This window comes from Diorhabda carinulata, chromosome 10 (assembly GCF_026250575.1).
Source record: "Diorhabda carinulata isolate Delta chromosome 10, icDioCari1.1, whole genome shotgun sequence".
NCBI lineage: Eukaryota > Metazoa > Arthropoda > Insecta > Coleoptera > Chrysomelidae > Diorhabda > Diorhabda carinulata.
Window position 1 is genome coordinate 3,773,532 of NC_079469.1, and position 21,755 is coordinate 3,795,286.

General features: G+C 31.6%; 1 protein-coding gene across 1 annotated transcript; it reads right to left on the reverse strand.

Moving 5' to 3' along the window:
• Nucleotides 1–6,097: 6,097 nt before the first annotated feature.
• On the reverse strand, nucleotides 6,098–9,533 carry LOC130898587 (coiled-coil domain-containing protein 113). Its single transcript, XM_057807990.1, has 6 exons — nucleotides 9,218–9,533; nucleotides 8,966–9,128; nucleotides 8,591–8,909; nucleotides 8,336–8,537; nucleotides 6,398–6,627; nucleotides 6,098–6,348 (listed from the first exon to the last, which is right to left on the reverse strand). Exons 1-6 carry the CDS (start codon nucleotides 9,431–9,433, stop codon nucleotides 6,141–6,143), a joined length of 1,338 nt encoding a protein of 445 aa, XP_057663973.1. The 5' UTR covers nucleotides 9,434–9,533; the 3' UTR covers nucleotides 6,098–6,140.
• Nucleotides 9,534–21,755: the final 12,222 nt, after the last annotated feature.

Below are 21,755 nucleotides of genomic sequence, written 5' to 3' on the forward strand. Positions count from 1 at the left end.
AAATGAATTACATCTGGGATAACGGATTTGCTTGTATTGTCGAAGGTATATTAGTTTAAATATCTTTTAAACACTTTAAAGAGAAAGTAAAAACTAACCGCTTTTGAAAAGAGGTATTTAAAAGGTTTCTTTGTAGAAATTAGAAAGGTATACGTTTGAAAGACAGATATTAAAAACGTTTTGTTGATTTACGAATATCTGTGAGATTTAAAAATAAAATTATTACCAAAATAAGTGGAAAAAAGGGTCAAAATTTGTCGAAAAAAGCATATGGCGTAAAAAACTTGAGAAAACCCATAAGAAAACTGTTTTTTTTTCAATTGTAGAACCGAAATTACCACTTTATGTCAATAATTGAGAATTTGTTGTACCTGAGTTTTGAAATTGATTCCTAGGGTTAATTTTTTGGACTTTCAAGCTCTATAATATTCATCAAATGCCTTCAAAACTATGAAACAAGCAATGGCGATTATTTCGACAATTTATTGGGTCGAATTCATAAGTATTTAAGAAAAAAAACGACGAATCTAGCTAATACTAAACAAAAGTGCAGTTTCTATATTAAAAACCAATGAATTATGGTACAATCTGCTTCTATATTCTAGGTTTTAGCTCCTAGGGATTATTTTTTGTCTCATAACCTACAAAAATAGCTCACAGAAACCAAGTTAGTATCGAATGTTGAAATATTACCAAAAACAATTAATCATATTAATGATTTCGTTGAATCAAAATTTTTGGAATTGGATTTGGACGAAGGATGACGATTTTAAAATCATGAAAATTTCTACGTTCAGGTTTTCGGATATGATCTTTTCAACTAAAATATTTTCAGATATGGCCGACTTCCTATAGAACCGGAAGTCAACTGTAACTTTGTTATTTTAAATAGAACACCCTGTATATTAATACATTTTTGAAATCTACGTAAAATTTTAGTATACTTTTGTCTGAAAACTTTTTTCGAAAAATACATACTTTTTGGGTTATTAATTTTTTTGTGAAAAATTTGACTGTTGTAGCCCATTATAAATTATTTTTTTACGAGGATACCCTTAAAGATATGAAAATGGTTTCTATTCGGTTGCTTTTAACAAGGTCACATGTATTTGAATCTATGTTGAAAAATTTCTTATTTTATACAGGGTGTGTATGAAAAGTGTTCAAAGTTTAACTTCATGACTATAAAAATTTACAGAACACATTTAATATCTGGATAATGGTAAGGTTTAGGTATAGGAAAGTATTCATGAATTCGCCTTATTTTTTACCTCTGAATGTATTAAAATAGAAAAAACCGGGTGATTCTATTTAAAAAACTAAAGAAAAATGATATTTATGGCGTTAAACTTTGAACACTTTTTATACACACCCTGTATAAAATGAAAAATTTTTCAACATAGATTCAAATATCTCTGAGCTTGCTAAAAGCAACCGAAAAAAAATCATTTTCATATCTTTAAGGGTATCTTCGTAAAAAAATAATTTATAAGGGTCTGTAATGGTCAAATTTTTTACAAAAAAATTAATAACTCAAAAAATATGCATTTTTCGAAAAAAGTTTTTAGTCATAAGTATACTAAAATTTTACGTATTTTTGAAAAATGTATTAATATACAGGGTGTTCTATTTAAAATAACAAAGTTACAGGTTTGGAAATATTTAATTAAAAAATCCAAACGTAGAAATTTTTTTGTATTTTAATATAAGTACTTTGCGATATACAGATAGTTTTAACTCGTCGTAGGACACCCTGTATAGAATTCGTAAAAGAGGAAACAGAAAAACAAAACACAAATAAGTGTTTTATTGAAGAAATTAAGAACGTATCTAACCCAACCTAACCTCCTTAGTATTTTTCTAAACTGTGGCAACAATTTTAAGCTACATTCGGCAACATGTCCCGCATCTTATTGTCTGGTGTTCATACCATCTAAAACGGCAATAACTTACGTCACTTTCCCCTTGATAAACATCAATTTCACCATGAAACAGTAGTAATTTCTAGATTTATAACGGCGCGCTTTTTCAATTTATTACCGTCAGTTTTTTGTGTCAAATGAACACGTTAATTTACCTGTTTCGAGTGTTTTTACTTTGTTACGTGACATGCTTATTCTAGAATCATATTAATAGGATTCTTAATAGAAAATAAAAGACTGAATTCCTTGAGAAGAAAACGTGTATAGAATTCGTTAAAAATATGTAGAAAAAATTAGGTATGTTACGTTCATTATTAGAGGATAGTCTTCAGGAATCTGCCAAGACTCAGGCAGGCTCTGCAGCTCAGGATTTGGTCCTGTTTGTACATAAAATATCACCATCACCGTAAATTCTCTTATTGGATGTTGAGAGAGGAAGCAGCTTCACAAAAACTTACCGCAGCATCTTTTGGAGCAACATTTGGTGCTCTGCTCCCAAGCATACCCTGAAGATGCTCTACTCAATACAGAAGAGAGTAATTCGACTTATAGGCGATCCAGAGTTGACCAGAAACTTGGACAGCTTAGAGCATAGAAGAACCTGGCTATATTTTACTGATACTACCACGGCAAATGCTCTTCCGATCTGTCTAACATAATCCAGCCTTTTTCCAAGACGTACTCGACATGAAAACGCCCAGAACTTTATCGGGACTCATTTCATTGGAGAAGTGCAAGCCTGCGGAAACCTAACCAAAGCACGTCCAAGATTAATATCCACAGGCATCTCCGCTAGCTTTTCACTGAAGAATCGTAGAAAAAAGTTCTAGGAGAAGACACTCAGTTGGAACTTCGATCTATCGCAACAAAAAAATTCATTTATTCGCTTTAGGTCTAACGAAACAAATCTAGGAGACCACAGAAATGAAAATTCTCAGAAGGATCTTGGGAAAAATAGTAAAGACAGACCATGAACTAGTAAAAATGGCAAGAGATAAATCTCCAATTGGTACACGTTGTGGAGGTCGCCAACGAAAGAGGTGAAGTGGCCATTTAGAGCCAGAATGAGGAATATATCGAAGAAGGAACATGCATTAGACCTATTATGGAGGAAACAAGAAGAAGAAAAAGTCTAACACTAAAAATTTGTACAGCAAAAAGTACAATAGAACGAAACATCGAAAAAAAACAAGACAGTTTATTAAGTCCTTTACTGTCTACAGTAACATTAGGATGAGGACATAAGAGGAAGACAAAACAGTTTGAAAAATTATAAAATAGACATAGGGAAAGTTACAATAACGGAAATATGCTACGCTGGTCATATTTGAAGAGGACGAACAAACCCCAAATCAAAATCTCGAACTGTACAACCACAACGGTTAAAAAGTACTGTATAAACATAGATAAAACCAAAACACACTAGCGCGCGGGACACTACAGCCCTATGTGGGCCTAGATCTCCTCAACTTCCATAGCATTCACTCCTTTAAGTTGGAGTACAATCCCGTAGTTCGGAAATGATCCGTGTCACTGTCCAACCATCTCATATACACAGTCAGGACTTATTTTGACATTCTGCAGTCTGTCATACATTGAATATGTCCTAACAATTGGATCCTTCTAGTTTTCTAGATTTTTTTCACGTCTCCATATTTCTCCTGATGACTTCTCGTTCTAATCTTCTGAATATGTCTTCGTCGCACTCCGCATGAAACTAATGGGTGAATAAATCTGCATTTAGAAGTTTATTTGGATAGTAAGCCCTGAAGCCAGCTCGTATTCGCTCCTTGATGGATGTTGTCTATCAAATTACCAAGGTACTTGAAGGTGGTTACTCTCTCAAAACAGTTCTTTTTTCGATTACAAGAGAAGGTACCTATTTGTGAAGAGCTAGTAGAAGACCTGGAAAGATAAAATCAAAGAAGCTACTGAGAATATAGGGAATAAACGACGATAGAGAGAAATCGAAAAAATTTTGGAAGATCCGATGGAAAAATACTCAACCCCACGTCTTACCAACGTAAAGATAGAAAAACGTAAGGTATGGGTACATTTAAAAACGTACTAACTTAACGTAACCATTGAAAATGTTGCGTTTTTAGTTCAAATGTATTTAGAGTTAATATACCTTGAAGTTTAAATATAACTTTGTTCTAAAAATTTTTTTCCAAACCCGTATTTGGGTACTGGAGAAGATAATTGTCCGCAAATTGCTATAATTTTTATAAGTTTACAACATTATAATGGACATTTAATTCTTTTACGCCTGAAGAGTTGAAATTTTCTACCTGCATGCCAACCTCATCAAATAATAGTCGAGCGTCTGATACCATCAACGTTTTTCGTCTACAGTCCAAATAAATTAGGAAATTTTGATTTTGGTCTAAATTTCTATGTGATTTGAAACGAAATTGAAATTTTATAACAAAAAACTTACTACCTCAAAGAAATCTCAAAATTTCGATACATTTTTCGATTTTTTCCTTATATTCTGAAAACAGAGCTTTGTTTGGAAAAATTTATATCTATATTTCTCAAAAATTAAACAAAATATGTACATGGTGTGATAGGAAAAGGAGCAGTTCAGAAAATGAAGGAAGAAACTGCTGATAAGACTAATATTGTTGAAGATATAGCAAAAATTGTACGAAAAAAAATAGATTCAACTTCAAAAGGCATTTCTTTATCATGTAGACATGGATATTTCACGAAAATGGAACAAAATATGTACAGGGCTTTATACAAAACTAAACACTTTCAAAATGGATACACGAAATTGCCGATGGGATAAATTTTTGAAGATATAACAAAAAATGTGCGAAAAAAATTGGATTCAGCTTCAAAAGGCATTTCTGTATCATGTAGACATGGATATTTCACGAAAATGGAACAAAATATGTACAGGGCTTTATAGAAAACTAAACACTTTCAAAATGGATACACGAAATTGCCGATGGGATAAATTTTTGAAGATATAACAAAAAATGTGCGAAAAAAATTGGATTCAGCTTCAAAAGGCATTTCTGTATCATGTAGACATGGATATTTCACGAAAATGGAACAAAATATGTACAGGGCTTTATAGAAAACTAAACACTTTCAAAATGGATACACGAAATTGCCGATGGGATAAATTTTTGAAGATATAACAAAAAATGTGCGAAAAAAATTGGATTCAGCTTCAAAAGGCATTTCTGTATCATGTAGACATGGATATTTCACGAAAATGGAACAAAATATGTACAGGGCTTTATAGAAAACTAAACACTTTCAAAATGGATACACGAAATTGCCGATGGGATAAATTTTTGAAGATATAACAAAAAATGTGCGAAAAAAATTGGATTCAGCTTCAAAAGGCATTTCTGTATCATGTAGACATGGATATTTCACGAAAATGGAACAAAATATGTACAGGGCTTTATAGAAAACTAAACACTTTCAAAATGGATACACGAAATTGCCGATGGGATAAATTTTTGAAGATATAACAAAAAATGTGCGAAAAAAATTGGATTCAACTTCAAAAGGCATTGCTTTATCATGTAAACATGGATATTTCACGGAAATTATATAAAATATATACAGGGATTAATAGAAAATTGAACAGTTTCAAAACGGAAACAAGAAATTGCCGATGGAAGAAAGTTTTTGTGCATACAGCAAAAAATGTTTTTGTCAGTTTAAATTATTCACGTAACTCAATCAAAATGTCATATAGGGGTATCGATTATACCAAAATATAAAATTTCGCATCAAAAAGTGCCACTCACGTAAGTTAGACATTCTATTCGTGGACCAATTTGCTGTTCTAAGGATTTATCGACGGAAAATTTTCCATATAGAATTTTCCACAAAATATCACATGGAATTCGATAAACTTTTGTGATAAGAACTAATTTGCTGCCAGCTACCGAACTAAGTAGATACAACCAAGTCGCGATCATCACTTGCCTCAAATTACATCACTAATGTTGGCAAATTGGTGGCTTCGTTTCCTTAATGAATAATCGTCAACTTCGGAGTAAAACTTTTTGATAGCTAGATTTTTGATACGTAGTAATTACCCATATATGTGTAATTAATGCCTTAGCACTATTACAATGCGGATGGAATTAATCATTTGATTATTTCACACGGAAAATATTTCTAAAAATGAATACTCAACTATCGGATTGATATTTTTGATTTATTTTATATAAAAAAAAAATATTTTTACAGCCATTCGTCTTCTATTTCTGGTGGGGGATCTTCTAACCAAGAAGGATCAACTACTGCCGATCCAGTTAAATTCTTCATCTGCCTAATAGAAGCATTCAAGCTAATATCTTGAATATTCTTTCTTCTTTGCAAGATTTTTATATTTTTCCTTAATTCGTCGACTTCTTTTTTCAACACAACATATTCCATCACATCTGGAACCCTGGTAAATAATTATAATTCCCAATATCCAAAAACTGAGGAACGTATACCTGTATTTATCTTTAAAATCTTTGAAACGCATAAATTTTTCTTTGGCCACTTCTTTTTCCGCTTCCACTTTGACGTATTCTTCGTCCAGCTCTTCTATTTGTTTCTCTTTTTGCTCTATGTCTCTTTGAAGTTTATTGAAATCCATTTGTTGTCGTAAAAGGTACTTTTTGTGTTTGGTCAAAACCAAATTTGCTCCACCGTTCATTTTTTTCATTTCTAACAGATGGATCTGTCGAACGAATGAGATTTTTAAAAATGAAGCGGAAAACAGTGATGTTAGTGATGGATGATATGTTAAATAACTTTCAGAAATCACCGTTTTAATTAATTGAGCCATAACATAAAATTTGTGTTCAAAATCCAGAATTCTTTTACTTATTAAACGACATTAAGTTCTTTGTGAAGCTTTTATGGCCACAGAAGCTCACAAAATCGCTTAAAATAGACAATATGAATCATTTTACAAGTAATTTTTCACAAATGACATAAACCCACGCGTTCATACAAATCTAGTGATGAGTGATATCTTAAATTACGTTCCTAAATCACCTTTTTAGTTTATTGAGGTATGACATAAAATTTGGGCTGAAAATACAAAGTTCTTTTACATATTATGTGCTTTTATGGCTACAGAATTCCTTTGACTCGCTTAAAATAGATAGTAGGAATCATTTGACATTTGACTCACAATTGACGTAGATCCACGCGTATTTACAAGTTTGTGATGGATGATATGTTAAATAACTTTCAGGAATCACCGTTTTAATTAATTGAGCCATAACAAAATTTGTGTACAAAATCCAGAATTATTTTACTTATTAAACGACATTATGTGCTATGTGAAGCTTTTATGGCCACTGAAGCTAACAAAATCGCTGAAAACAAACAGTATGAATCATTTTACACGTGATATTTCACAAATGACAAAAATCCACGCATTGATACAAACCTAGTGATGGGTGATATGTTAAATTACGTTCCTAAATCACATTTTTAGTTTCTTGAGGTATGACAAAGTTTGTGATCAAAATCTAAAACCCGTTTACTTTTTAAATAACAGTATATGCTTTGTGAAGCTTTTTGATTCGCTTATAATAGGTGGTATCAATCATTTTGTAGTCAATTTTTCTCAATTAACAAAGATCCACTCCCATTATACGCATTAACACAAATTAGTGATGGGTGATATATCAAATAACGCTCCTAAATCACCGGTTCCGTATATTGACTAATGACATCAAAATTGAGTTGAAAATGCAAAATTTGTTTATCTTTTATGCGAAATTATGTATTTTGCTAGCTTTTTTGGCTACAGAAACTCTTTGAATAACAAGAAATTGGTACTATGGATAATTTTGAAGTTACAATCCAAAGTTACTGATGAGGGATATTGTAAATGGCGTTCCTAAATCACTGTTGTTGTGATAGTAATTGTAACATAAATTTTGTGGCATTATTCCATCTAAATTCAAAACCTTTTCAATCTATCAGATTTTACTAGATGCTTTGCAGATTTTAAAGTCAAAAATTGACTTAGATCTATGCCTATTCCAAAATATTGATGCCCTAACCTAGCCAGTAAAGCTCGATAATGCCTATCAAACCAAACCTTGGCTTCAAACGTATTTTTTGCCAAAAACTACACACAAAATTACTTTTCGTTCATTTTTTCAAATTCTTTCAAATCAATGCTTCGTTCAAAATACTATAACTATAACGAATTAATAGTATGACAGCTGTCAAATTTACACTCGTCTTGTATGAAGGTTAGAATTGAGTGAAAATCATGCTGATTCAATACAAATAGAGCCATCTATGTAACAGGTTTTCAAAATAACCGCATTCAGGTAATTTTCAATTGGAATATGGCGAATAGACGAAAAAGGGAAAGACAAAGATGATAAAAGAATTGAGACCAACTTTAAATAAGAAAATACCTGGTTTTGCTCGATTTTTTCTTGTAAATGATTATTATCTATTTCAAGCTGATCGAAATCCACCGCATGAACGTTTTTACCCAATTCTTGTCGTTGTATCAAAACTGCAGAAACTTTTTTGTATTGAATTCTCAAAGACGCCGTTCTTAGTCGCAATTTTTCCATTATCAACGCCGAGCTCTTCAACCATTCTTCCATAAACCTCCACAAAACAATAGGTTGAGTACATGAAAGGAAAAATACAAAAGGTTGTACCTAATCCACTTCTCAGCGGGTATCCTTTGTGTCAAAGGGTCAACACCATGGGTAACGATATTAAATTCAAAGGAATTTCTCGATTCCGTTATATCATTTTCTCTTATACTGTATTCCTGTAGCTCGGATCTCAAATTTCTTTTTGTTCTCAAAGATTTTTTAATATAAGTATCGAGATTTTGTTGCGTTTCTTCTATAGCTTTAACAATCATATCGGTTTTCGTAGAAATATTAATTTTCGGACCTCTACCTTCCACGAGATTGTTAATACTAGGTATAGATTCTATCCTGAAGTTCCTTTTGCTTTTCACACTTTCCACTTTAGGCGAAAAACACTAATTTAATTCAAATTCCATGTGGATAACTACAACTTACCTGTCGATTCGGTATCAGAACCTATGTTTTCCGGTACAACTGCACCTGAAGATGAAATCTGCTTCGTGCTTATTGAGATCGCATAATTGAGCATCTGTTCCAATCCTTCCAGCGCGGAAGGACTGTAGTTTCTGAGGAAATCCATAAAAACTGAATTCTCCAACTGAAAAGGGCGAAGAAATACGAAAAAAAGAAGAATCATATAAATCATCACCCACAAGGATTTAATCACAGAAAAATAAGAATAGTAACCTGTAGATATTTGTTTTCAGTTTCCAGTCCATTTACCAAATTTACTAATTCCGCGTCACTTAACTTATCCAACGGATCAGCGTCTTGTTCATATTCAGAATATTCTTGTTCGTATTCACCTGAATAGGTCTCTTCGGATTGTTCTTCGGAACCATTTTCATCGCTAGAGCTTCCCGCGTTTTTCGTATCATCAATATCTAGACTTTCATCTGACATTTTATTACTTTTTCCGTAAATTTCAAAGATTTAAAATTATTTTTAATACATTTGACAATTCGTCAAATTTGTTTGTTAATATTAACAACGATTAGGTGCGTTTGGATTTAATAAACGCGTCTACGATACTTGACACATTATTGAAATTAGTGATGGGAAGTTACAAAATCACTGTATAATTAATTCACAGCGATTATTATGAAATTTAGATTAAATTAAAGATCCGTTTACTCATCTACCTTTTATAAGGAGCGTTGTAAAACAAATCAAGTTTTTTTTTTAATTATTAATGTTTTTGAAAATAATTATCCATTACTTTAAACACACGTCAACGCTTCCTAAACATATTGATATTAGATTTTAGTGTTGGATGATATTACACACAACGTTCTTAAATCACTGTTTTTGTGAACTTATTCATTTCAAATTGAATTAATATTGTTAATTATATTATTACATATTATATACATGGTACAACTCATTGCAATCTACGAGTTTACTACACTATAATGATGGTAGGTATTAAAAAAAAATACATAAATAACTGTTTGAATTAGAATAATATATAAGTTGGTTTTAAAAATTATCCATATTACATAACCTCTAATCACTGATTAATGATCAATTTTTCGTAAAACGAAGTTTAAATTATATCAGATGATTTTTTAGATAGAATTTCATCGTGATAAAACCTTCACACTAAAAGTTATAATAACCAAATAAATCACCAACAAATAATATTTACGTTCTATATTCAACCAGACACGATAACAAAACACTTTAAGTACAAAATTACAGTATTCCTTCTGAGAAATTACGATATTTATTGATTACGGATTTATTTTATGATAGATACTCGACGCGAAAAAGGGCGATAACGGCAACTTTGCGGCCGTTTGCAATTTACATAATTCAACAGCGAATCAACGATCGAAACAGATAAGAGGAATTAAGATTCAATTGGTAGGTAAGCGACCTCTGTACACGTTTTGATCCTCATTAAAATAAACTCCTGATAAACCTACAGAGGACGCTAACGTAGCTGATACTTTACCTGTTCTATCACGAAAGAATTAGTCAAATTAATTTGGTTGTTAAGTACCAGTTAACTCGATGTCAGATATAATGTCATTATTTAATTTCGAAGATTTAGGTTCGCTACTAAACAGCCAAAGCATTGGTGAAGTAAGTCTTACAACCCCAAGCATTAACGCACAAAAAAAGAACACGACCCCTATTATCTCAAATGATTCTGGGGCGGGTATCTCAAGGGATTCAACAGGAGGGTGGAAAATCCTTGGATTCAACTTATCCAATCCCATATCTATAAGTTGAAGCCCCAATAATAAGACCACACAGTTGAGGAAGTAGAGGAATTTCACCCAAGCATTAATCGGTGACAACAACCATTCCAAGTAACCATTAGGTGACTTCAATGTTAAGATAATCAAGAGGAAACTTGGCGAAAGAAATGAGAGAAGAGAGAGAGATGCCCATAACCAAAATAGACATGGAAATCGCCAAATGAAACTATCTAAAACTACCCGAAGAGTGTAGGATATCCCAAAGAGCACAAACAGAACAAGAAGTTGTATAAAGATCATTTTAATAACCAAATTGATCAGATAATTGTGGTATAATGGCCGAAGCGAAGCACCTTAGTGGTAAAAACAGGAAACTTTGCGAGAAGAACTGTCAATAGATGAACGACATGGAAATAGGCTCCAAGTAGCAAATAATAGACAGGAATGGGCTGAAATTGAAGATAAAGCGGCTTGAGTGCACAGCCCAACTAGTGTGGGAGTGTAAACAAACTCTAGAAGCACTAGCTAACAAAAACAAAGCAACCCTAATATGGCTTCCAGGCCACCAGGGTATACCAGGAAATGAGGATACCAAAAAAGGGGCAACGACTCCATACTTTGGACCTGAAGGCATTACGAGATGCCACGTCAATAACGAACTGAACGAATGGCTAAACAATTAGATGGAGTCTTACTGGAGAAACACTCCAGGCCTAATATAATTGAAAATATCCATAACCATATCAGCTGAGAAGTCGGAAAAACTTCTCGTGATGATCAGAAACTACATGAAACTGGTGGTCGGTCTTCTGACAAGTCAAATACTACCTTGAGACGATGGGCATGGCAGAGGACGACAACTGCATGCCTTGGAAACAGCAGAGCACCTGGCTTAAGTACCTTTATGGAGTAGTAATTACAAGTAGAAACGTGAGACACAAGAACCCAAAAAAATGGCCTCCTTTGCGAGAAGTTTATGTATTTTGGAAGCGAAACAATAAGAGGTAGAGTCTTGTACAAAATATTTTCTAGATTTAGCTGAAGAGTGGCTGAAAAGCCAAAACGATTTCTCAAAACAATCTACAAGAAAGCCAACACTTAGGGTTGCAGATGGTAATGAAAGAGGTTTAACCTTACCTAATCTATGGTGACTGATACTGTTGGTGATATTGTTTTTGAAATAAGTACAGACTTTTTTTTATTTCAAACTTCGGATGCACATCTTTTTTGTGTTATCCTTTTCTTTTGTTTCGACTATGTATAGAAAGTTTCATTTCGGTTCTGAATTATTAAAAAATAGTTCAATCTTTTTAGTTTTCATCAAGTTTTTTACAGTTTACACTCGTATTTTTCCGCCATTCTATTCGCGACATGTACCTTGATTTGACTCACTTGTGCGGTTAAAAAATTAACCTATATAGCTAACTTCATATATTTTATTTTTAAATTACTAATAAAACTTTTATATTTCATTAAGGAAGTCGTCGTATTTCCATAGAAAATTAACAAAAACTCAATTTCCAATTAGAATTATAAGCGCAGTTTTTTTCTTCTCCTTTATTTTCTTCTTCTGATTCTTCTTTGGGATTTAACCGCGTCAGCATATTCAAACATCACGAATCGAACGTTAAAGCTAATGATAGGCATTAGCCGGTCGGTCGATCCACCACTAATACCTAGTTTAGTTACAAATTCAACCTCCAGGGGCATAATTTACCAAATTACCCACCATAACACTTCAAAATAAACAAGAAAATATCTAACAACAGGATCGTGTACAGTTTATTTAAATAAGTGCAAGACGAGTGTTGCCTACTTCTTTTATTCATATAGTCATTTATACGTATCCTATTCTTGTAATTAACGGTAAAGAAACATTTTTGTAATAATTGCAAATGATTTTTTTGTAGTATTTGACGTGTAATGATATAGTCGTGCGCTCAATAATACTGTTATATGTTATTATAAAATCGTTCGTTTGCTAATTCAATCTACTGTCAATCATCTCATTCTGTCCATTGTGGAACGTACCTGGGTGTGTCTCAAATTCCATAGAACGTCTAAATAAGAAGAACTATTTTAATGGTTTGCAATATTGGCTTCAACTATGAAAAAATGAATTAAATAATTCTTTTTCGAGATTAAATGAAGCAAAAACAATTTATAAATTGTATCTACTTTAGCTAACGGCTGCGGTGGAAGCAATCGCAGCCCATAAATAAAGCTAGCAGTCAATTTGTTGTACTACGTTTTAAAACAAATCGTTTAAAGATTTTAAAACCAACACACTCGAGAAGACAATTACTGCACATCCTAACCTATAAACGTTCTCGTATAAAAAAACTATAAATCTTCCCAATTTAAAGATGTGTCCACTTAGGCCAGTTGCGTGAAGAAATATATTTTTAAAATGTTGTAATTGTGCGTCCCGATTATAAGTTTATTGTATAATAAACGTTGTCACATCATCAAATAAATCGTAATAATTATATTTGTGTTGACTCAAATATTAAAATTAGTAAAACTTCGATTTCGTTCTCCTATTGACGTACTTTTTTTCGGCATTTTTTGTGTTTGTAAACCGTGCTAATGCCGGTCAATTTCCTCACAACTTCTTATAAATCTTCCCAAATTGAAGTTATAATATACCTATCGGTAATTTATGTTTATAAGATCTCAAAATGTGGTTATTAAAATATAAATTGCTTCTAAGAGGTCCGAACCGAGTTCGCCTCATCAAAATTACCTCCTTTTATGTTAAATGGATTATTTAGAAAGTCGATAAACACCAGCTATTAAGTTAATAAGGGTTAATCTGTGATTATATTGGGACGTAGACGATCTAAAAAAAACAACAGCAACTGCTGTTGAAACAGAAACTTGATTCACTGAAACCGTTTTTAAAGTGTTATATTTAATTATAATTCCAGTGTACATGCACACCAATTGAGCTACACAGCAAAACGCACTTCTTGTGGTAAATAATAATCAATACAAATCACAAAAAAAATGAAAATCGAATTACGTTAAGGGAATAGTAGAGTGTTATAATTAATTCTAATATATATTCATACGACTTAACGTGAACAAAAAAACGCACTTCTAATGTCAAATGTTCAATTACAACCACAGAAGTTGAAATAAGAATATATCAAATTAATAGTCGTATGTTATAGTTCATTATAATTCCAGTGTAGATGCATACGAATTGAGGTACACTACAAAGCGCACTTCTTGTGTCAAATTATCAATTAAAATCACGTTAAATGGATAGTAAAGTGTCAAAATTAATTATACTTAATTCTAGAGAATATTCATACGAATTGACGTACACTAAATAACATCTTATGTCCAATACTTAATTAAAACCACAGAAGTGGAAATTAGAATATATTAAATGAATAGTAGAGTGCTGAAAGTTAATCATATTTTCAGTACACACGCATACGAATTGATATACACTAAAAAACGCACTTCTTATGTCAAAATGTCTATTCAAATCACGGAACGGAAAATCCCACTACGTAAAATGAATAGTCCAGTGATTTCTGACTGTTCATGTTGTTTGTCTAAGAGCTTTTAAGAATTATAATAACCAAATCTTGAATTTAATATTCAAAACATAAAAATATCATTATATATTTCTTGATGATTTATACTAAAGGGCACACTAATTGCATTAGTTGAACAGTTCTAATTACATAGGATATAAATGTTATAAAATGGAGGTATACGTAATTTTTGAAATTATTTTAGAAACAACGATAAATTATTATCGATAGTTTTTTATATTTTCTCTGATTTCACATAAAAACAAAGGTTATCTTTATCGCCCACGAAAAATTTATTAATTTTGATAGGTTTTTATAAAGAATTAATTGTTTAATGGTTTCTCCTCATTTTTTAAAAAATTATATTCACAATTACTCTCAAAATATAAACTCAATCAACAATATTATTGTTAAAATTAATTACTTATTGTTATTAATTGAACAAAATTTAATACTTCGGTTTTAATGCATATTATTATAGGTTATTGTTTAAGTTAGTATTTGTTTAGAATTATTTCAATTAGTTTCAGACAAATTTTAATTTGCAACTCCATAAATTGCATTTTTCATTGTCGTTAAAGGTTATCCGCAAATGTCACGGTATAATAAATCATCTACAAACAATTTAATTAGAAATATAGTGAGACGTAAATATTTTGTAACGAATGCGCGCGCAGTTTTATAGCTGTTCACTTATATAATGTTGTCTTCGAAGATGACAGCGAATTTAATTGACAACCAAATAATTGTAAATACATTTTGTTCTTATATACGATTATGAAAATAACTTCTCGTAATAATTCTTAGGTATACAACACCATCTGTTGTTATTTCATTACGTTATGAAAGCGCATAATTAAGTTTTCGAAATATCTGATGCCAGTCTCAGATTTATTATCCAATAGAAGAGACTGTGATTTGTTTTGGTTTACCAAGTAAATAAAATCACAGTCTTATCTAACCCCCATATTAAGGTATATTAGCTAGGTAGGTTTCTCGATTTTGCTAATTTATGTAATTATAATGTTGTTTGCAGTGGCGTAGGTTCAATAATATTTATAAAAATTATATTAGTGCGGGAGAATAAGGTCGAAAAATGAATCTTACATCAATTTTTTTCGAATGAAAAATCTCTTGGAAATATAGTATGCTATCTCTTTTATTTTTGATCGTAGAAAATAATTTTCGTATCAAAATTGTAGGAAACTTTATGCCCTTTAACATTATAAGCTAGATTTGTGCTACAAAAAATTTTAAACCTTAATTTTTGGAAAATTTTGAAAATTTGTTTATTTATGCAGCAAATATAGTAAAAATAATGTAATCATTTTGATATTCTGTAGAAATGTAGAGGAAATGTCTCTAGAAAAGTTAATGTTTTCCAATTTTGAAAATTCAAAATGGCGGCCGCGTAATTTGAATTTATATGTATTTTTCAAATTATTATTCCCAGTTATTTAAAGATATAAAGATCAAAAATTAACTTCAACTAACTTTTCGTATTATAAGAAAATAGATCATCAAAAAATGAACATTTTGAAAAAAAAATTCTTTCAATACGATCTTTAGAAACCGAGAAAACGAAAATCAAAATCCGCTAGGATTTTTTTTTGTGTAAACGTAAAAAAAGCTTATAAATAAATTTTTGAAAATTTTCTTAATATTGTCCATCAAAGTACATTTTTTCCCTATCGTTTGCAATAAATTTTATTTTGAAATTGTAAGTATTTATGAAATAAACTGTGTTTGAGAAAAACTTATTTAAATTAAAATTACGCGGCCGCCATTTTGATTTTTAAAAATTTGAAAATAACAACTTTTCTAGGAACATTTCCTCTATATTTCTCCATAATATCAAAACGATTCTTTTATTTTTACTATATTTTCGGCATAAATAAACAAATTTTAAAATTTTTTTCTAATTTTTCTCAAAATTAAGTCTTGAAAAAAAATTTTTTTGGTAATATATTTCAAACATATTATAGAGCATAAGATTTTCCACAACTTTAATGCATACAATTTTTTCGTACGATCAAAAATAAAAGAAATATCAGCGTAAAAGCGTAAAATTTTGAATACCATTACTGACGCTAAACCAACTTTTCCATACTATATATTAGTGAATAATTTGTTAAAAGATTATTATCAAATTTAATTATTTAATTGTAACAAGGAAATATCAGTGAAGTAGTCATAGTTGTTTACGAATGTGAGGTTATGTTCTGCTGTTATTCGCATTCGTAGACATCGTAATCGATTATTCTACGCTACTGATTTTCTCGATTTCTTCATATATTCTATATTCTTCATTAATAAGATCCGCACTGCCACATGAGGCAAATTTAGATTCCGACATCAGATTATGCCTCTAAAGATTAACGTCCTCTCGCTTCTCGTCTTGTCTGCATGCAGATTTTTATAATGGCACAAAATTGGGTGGTTTTAAAATATGAGCATCATTAACATAGTTTTTAATATACACCAATAAAAATAGTTTCGTTTAATGCCCTTGGGGTATAGCGATAAAACGCTAATGATGATATAATAGAAAAAAAAAATATAGGATTTCGTAAAATTACAGTTGTTAGTAAAAAAGTTTCATATTTGTACTCAAAACATTTTTAATATAATGAAGGATGAAAGGATTGTTTATTATATGTTATAATTTATAAAAATGATGTTATAATGATAAAAAAAATAAACTTCGGACAATAAGGACGTTTGGCAAGCTCATTTCCATCTTCTAATATAAAAAAATTATGAAAAAAATAACAGAATGTTCTGCAAATACGTCATAGAGTATAAGCTTGAAATACAGACTATATAGTTATATGGAGTACTACTTTGGTCGAGGAAATAGCTAAACTTGTAAAAAAACTAACCTCAAAACGATTTTACACAATCGTATACTGCTTTAAATGACTCCAAAAAAATCTAAGAGCGGTTACAAATCTCTCAATAAATTAAGTATCTTTAGAAACGATCCAGAACACATAAAATTTCAAACCTCGAGCCGCCACTGGTTGAAACTCAGATAAATGATTATACAATAAACAAAGAAAAGTATAGAAAGACATAGATAGATGATTTTGTTTATAATAACCAGAAAATAATTAATAAAAACAATTTAATTTTACAAAATGGTGTTTATTTCGAGTGGATACGATTAGTATTAATAAACTTATAAAATTTAGTCTGGATGTATTATTTTATACCGCCCGAGATACTTTCCAAATAGGTATTACGTCATTAGCGCCGATTGTGTAGGAAAGCGGCCGGACGTTTGACAAAAAGCTACAGGCTAGAGTGATTTTATGTACAAGGAACCTCTCAATTTTGAGATACCAGCTGTTAAAGTTTAAACGAATGTATTACATTTGATATGGAACAAATTTGTTGAAATAGGGAGACACTATTTTATTAATTTAATAAAATTAGAGCAAAAATGGTCAACCAACTTAGATAAAAAATGTAGTTTTATAAAAAAAGATCATGTCCGTACCACATTTGGACGATTTCGTCATGAAAATCAGACTTATTTTACCAAAAAAATCTCCAGGGGTCAAATCTGCTCCATGTTTAACGTGAAATTTTATTATTAATTCTTAAAAATCAGTAATGTCCCTTTTTTCTTCAAGAATATTAAACCTCAGGGCCGGATTCAGATTTATAAGGCGCTAAAATAATGACGGGCCCCCCTAAAGGAATTCGGAAACCCGGAAAAATTAAAAAAATAATATCAATACGTTAGATTTGTGGTATCAACACAAAAAATGTTTTCCAAATGATGGGGCCCTCTTGGACCTGGACTATAGCTCCCCTAAGCCACTAGCTTAATCCGGCTCTGTTCAGCTTAGACTTACAACTTAAAATCACAACATTATTGTACCCTGTACCTTAAATTTGAAGTTTTGAATATGCTATTTGACAATTAAAAGTACCTACTTATCCTCGAAATGATCCTCACAACAAAACCGATTACTTGTACTTGATAAAACAGTACCCTTTCTACTTTCCTTGTTTATTCCATCACACCATTTTTTTTCTAACAAAAAATACAACTAATACGACGCTATAAGATTGTAAACCAAAAAAAAGGTGGTATGGATGCTGCTCGATCGGCGCTGGTGACGTAAGCAGCCTAAGGACGCGTTGCAAATAGAAATGGGGGCGGAATCAAAAACTTTTAAAGAGTTGTATCAGCGCTATCATGAGTGCTAGAGACGAGCGGTAAATTGCAACATCGTTTTCAGATCCATTTTGAATGAAAGTAAGCTAAAGAAGAAGAAAACATTTTTATCATAATTGGATTACGAATAGCTAAACTGCAAAATGCAGTCGACACATTTTTCTTCAGATGCGTGGAAACGTGAATAATTTTCGTAAATGTTTTGTTATATTTTTTTTTCTATAGATATTTTTTTATATTTAACGTATAATCTTGATGAATAAATCCAAGAAATTTTAATTCCCAGGAGAGACACAAAATAAAAGTCAAATAACATCAAGTTGAAATAATAATGACGTTTCGTAAGCACCCCCTGGGTTCAAAAAAGTCACATTAACACAGAAATCACCCCTTAAATTCTGACAAAAACGACGGGGGACGACATTATAAAAAATCTATCTGTGGATAATTTCTCAGAACGTCCGCCTACCGGACCTAATCTAACTAATCTCGCCACAACATCGAAAATTTGTTTTGTTGTTTAGAAAGGAATAATAGATCGTAAATTATTCCTGACCATTGTGTGATGATTTCTTTGAATTATTGCGTTATTCGAGTAGTTTCTTATTTTTTTTGTGTTGAGGTGACAGAAAAAACGACTTGGAGAAGTCGTTTCGTTAGGTAGATGATGTATCATTTAACTAGTCCGGTTCCTTTAGTGTTTAAAAGCGACTTTTGGTAATTATACACTTTCGCGGTCACCTGGTTTTTTGGCTCTAGAAAATCGAAAAATGGATGGATTTTAATGATCTTGGTCTCAAAATGTTCCATTTTACGGAGGATTTATAAAAAAAATACGAAAATTAAAAAAAAATAAATATTTTTTACAGTTTCATGACTTTAAATGCAAAAAAAATGACTTTCTACATATAATCCTTCGTAACTGTTTCGGAAGTAGTGGAATCAAGTTCGTATATTTTTTTTCGCAATTACATCAAAAAATGAATATTTTGAAAAAAAAAATTTCATGAAACTAAAAAATATTTATTTTTTTTAATTTTCGTATTTTTTTTTATAAATCCGCCGTAAAATGGAACATTTTGAGACCAAGATCATTAAAATCCATCCATTTTTCGATTTTCTAGAGCCAACCTAACCTAACCTAACCTAACCTAACCTAACCAAAAAAACCAGGTGACCGCGAAAGTGTATAATTACCATAATTTTTTGTAAAGGATTATTTTGCAAAACCGTTTTTTCTACGATTTAAAACAGTAAAACGATGAGAAATTTTCATTCCAGCTATTTCTACTAATTTTTTTTATAAATCCGCCGTAAAATGGAACATTTTGAGACCAAGATCATTAAAATCCATCCATTTTTCGATTTTCTAGAGCTAAAAAACCAGGTGACCGTGAAAGTGTATAATCATCCGACTTTTATTTATCATTGTAAATCATATTTATCCAAAAACAAAATATATACGAGGATAGTCCCAGAAGTACATGGCACAACAAAGAGAAAATACATTTATTTTTGAACAGATCCATACACTTTTTCCAGCGATATTCAATAAGGTTGATACCTTTTATAATAAGAATCGTCAAGTCCCTCCGAATGGCCATCAACTGGAAACATCAACTCTTGAAGTGATGGACCCACGTTTTATCTATGGTTATAGAAAGGCGCTAAAATTGAGCCAAACACTCGATAGAAACATCTTCACGACTCTGTTTTTGTTCCATTGGGAGTAAACGCGGCACCATTCTGGTGCACTGCTTTATATGCGATGCACCGCAATTTTTGAAGTGCCTACTATGTCTGCTAGCTCGTGTTTCAGTCGACGATCATCCAGTACCGCTTAGTGGATTTTCTCCAACATTTCTAGAGTCGTAACTTCATTTGGTCAACCACCAAGATAAAATCATTTAAGACATCATTCAAAAAAGTAATATCTAATCATACCGAAGATAATCCCCGTATGAATCTGCGACAACAATAAAAATATGTTGGGGTACATTGAATGTGTTTTTCTAGAAAACTGGGTCCCTTTATTTGTCGATTTGGAAGCCTTCACGTTAATATGCATAATACATAAATATGAAAAGGCCAAATAGACAGGACTTTCGTCTTCTTGCAGAATTTTATCATCTTCTTGCAGCATCTTATCGTCCTACCGTTTTAAGGTGGTATTTGAAGGGGCAGTGACCGGTCAGAAGAAGACCACCAGTTTAATGTCGTGACAGGGTTATGAATATTTTGGATTGTCTTAGTCCTGGAGTATTTTCCATCTGATTCTTTAACCATCGGTTCAGTTCGTTGCTAAATTGACATCTAATAAGGCCACAGTAGAGCTCTAGTCCAAAATAGGAAGTGGTTGTCCCTTTCTTAGCAAAACTGTCTACCTCTACTTTGCCTAAGTGATCTGGTATCCACATTAGCACGAAACCTTAAGGCGATAAGGAAATCATCAAGGCAAAGGAGTTTTTGGTTAGCTGTTAATAGTAGCCGAAAGAGGAAGGTACAACAGATCCCTGTCTGCTGAACTGAGGAATATTTTTGGCTAAGGATTATGTATCGGACTTGTAGGTCTTTTAGACAGGGTGAATTAGAACTAATGTCGATATTTTAAAAAGTAACGTAAAAAGTTGTTGCTGAAGAATTTGATACATATAGCGAAAAAATCAATTTCAAAAAACGAGGAAAAGTTGCGGAAATATCCTGAAAGTATTCCTCCTATGTTTCAAAAGTTTCTAACTGTGTAGGTCTGCTTCAAATGCCTAAAAAACTCTTGTATATCATAAAATTAGGTTAGGAACAGGAAATAAAATAACCAATGATAAGAGAGCTTACAAAATGTAAACTAGCTGTGAACGACAACTCCATTCACCAATGTAAAAAACGTACAGACGTAGGAGTCGAGATCACATGTGCCAAAAATTTACAAAAAGAGGTGCAAAGGCATCAAGAATCTTTGGCTATCTGCGAGACTTCATATGGACAAACAAATATATGTCCATTGATAGTAAAGTATGTAAAAAACAAGCTTAAGACTTACATATCCAGGGGAAACTCGAACAATCCGATTCACGAGATCTAGATGACGATATTGGGAAAACAAAATCGACAAAATTATGGAAAATCGATGGGTTGAATGGGCAAAGGATGAAAAACAAGTTCTAAGCACGCAGTTTGGCAGTTTGACACAATTTTCTGTTGTATGTTGATTGATATTAACTGTTTAGTAAAAACTTACGACGATTTCATATTTCTAAATTCAAAGACAACCTGTATAACGA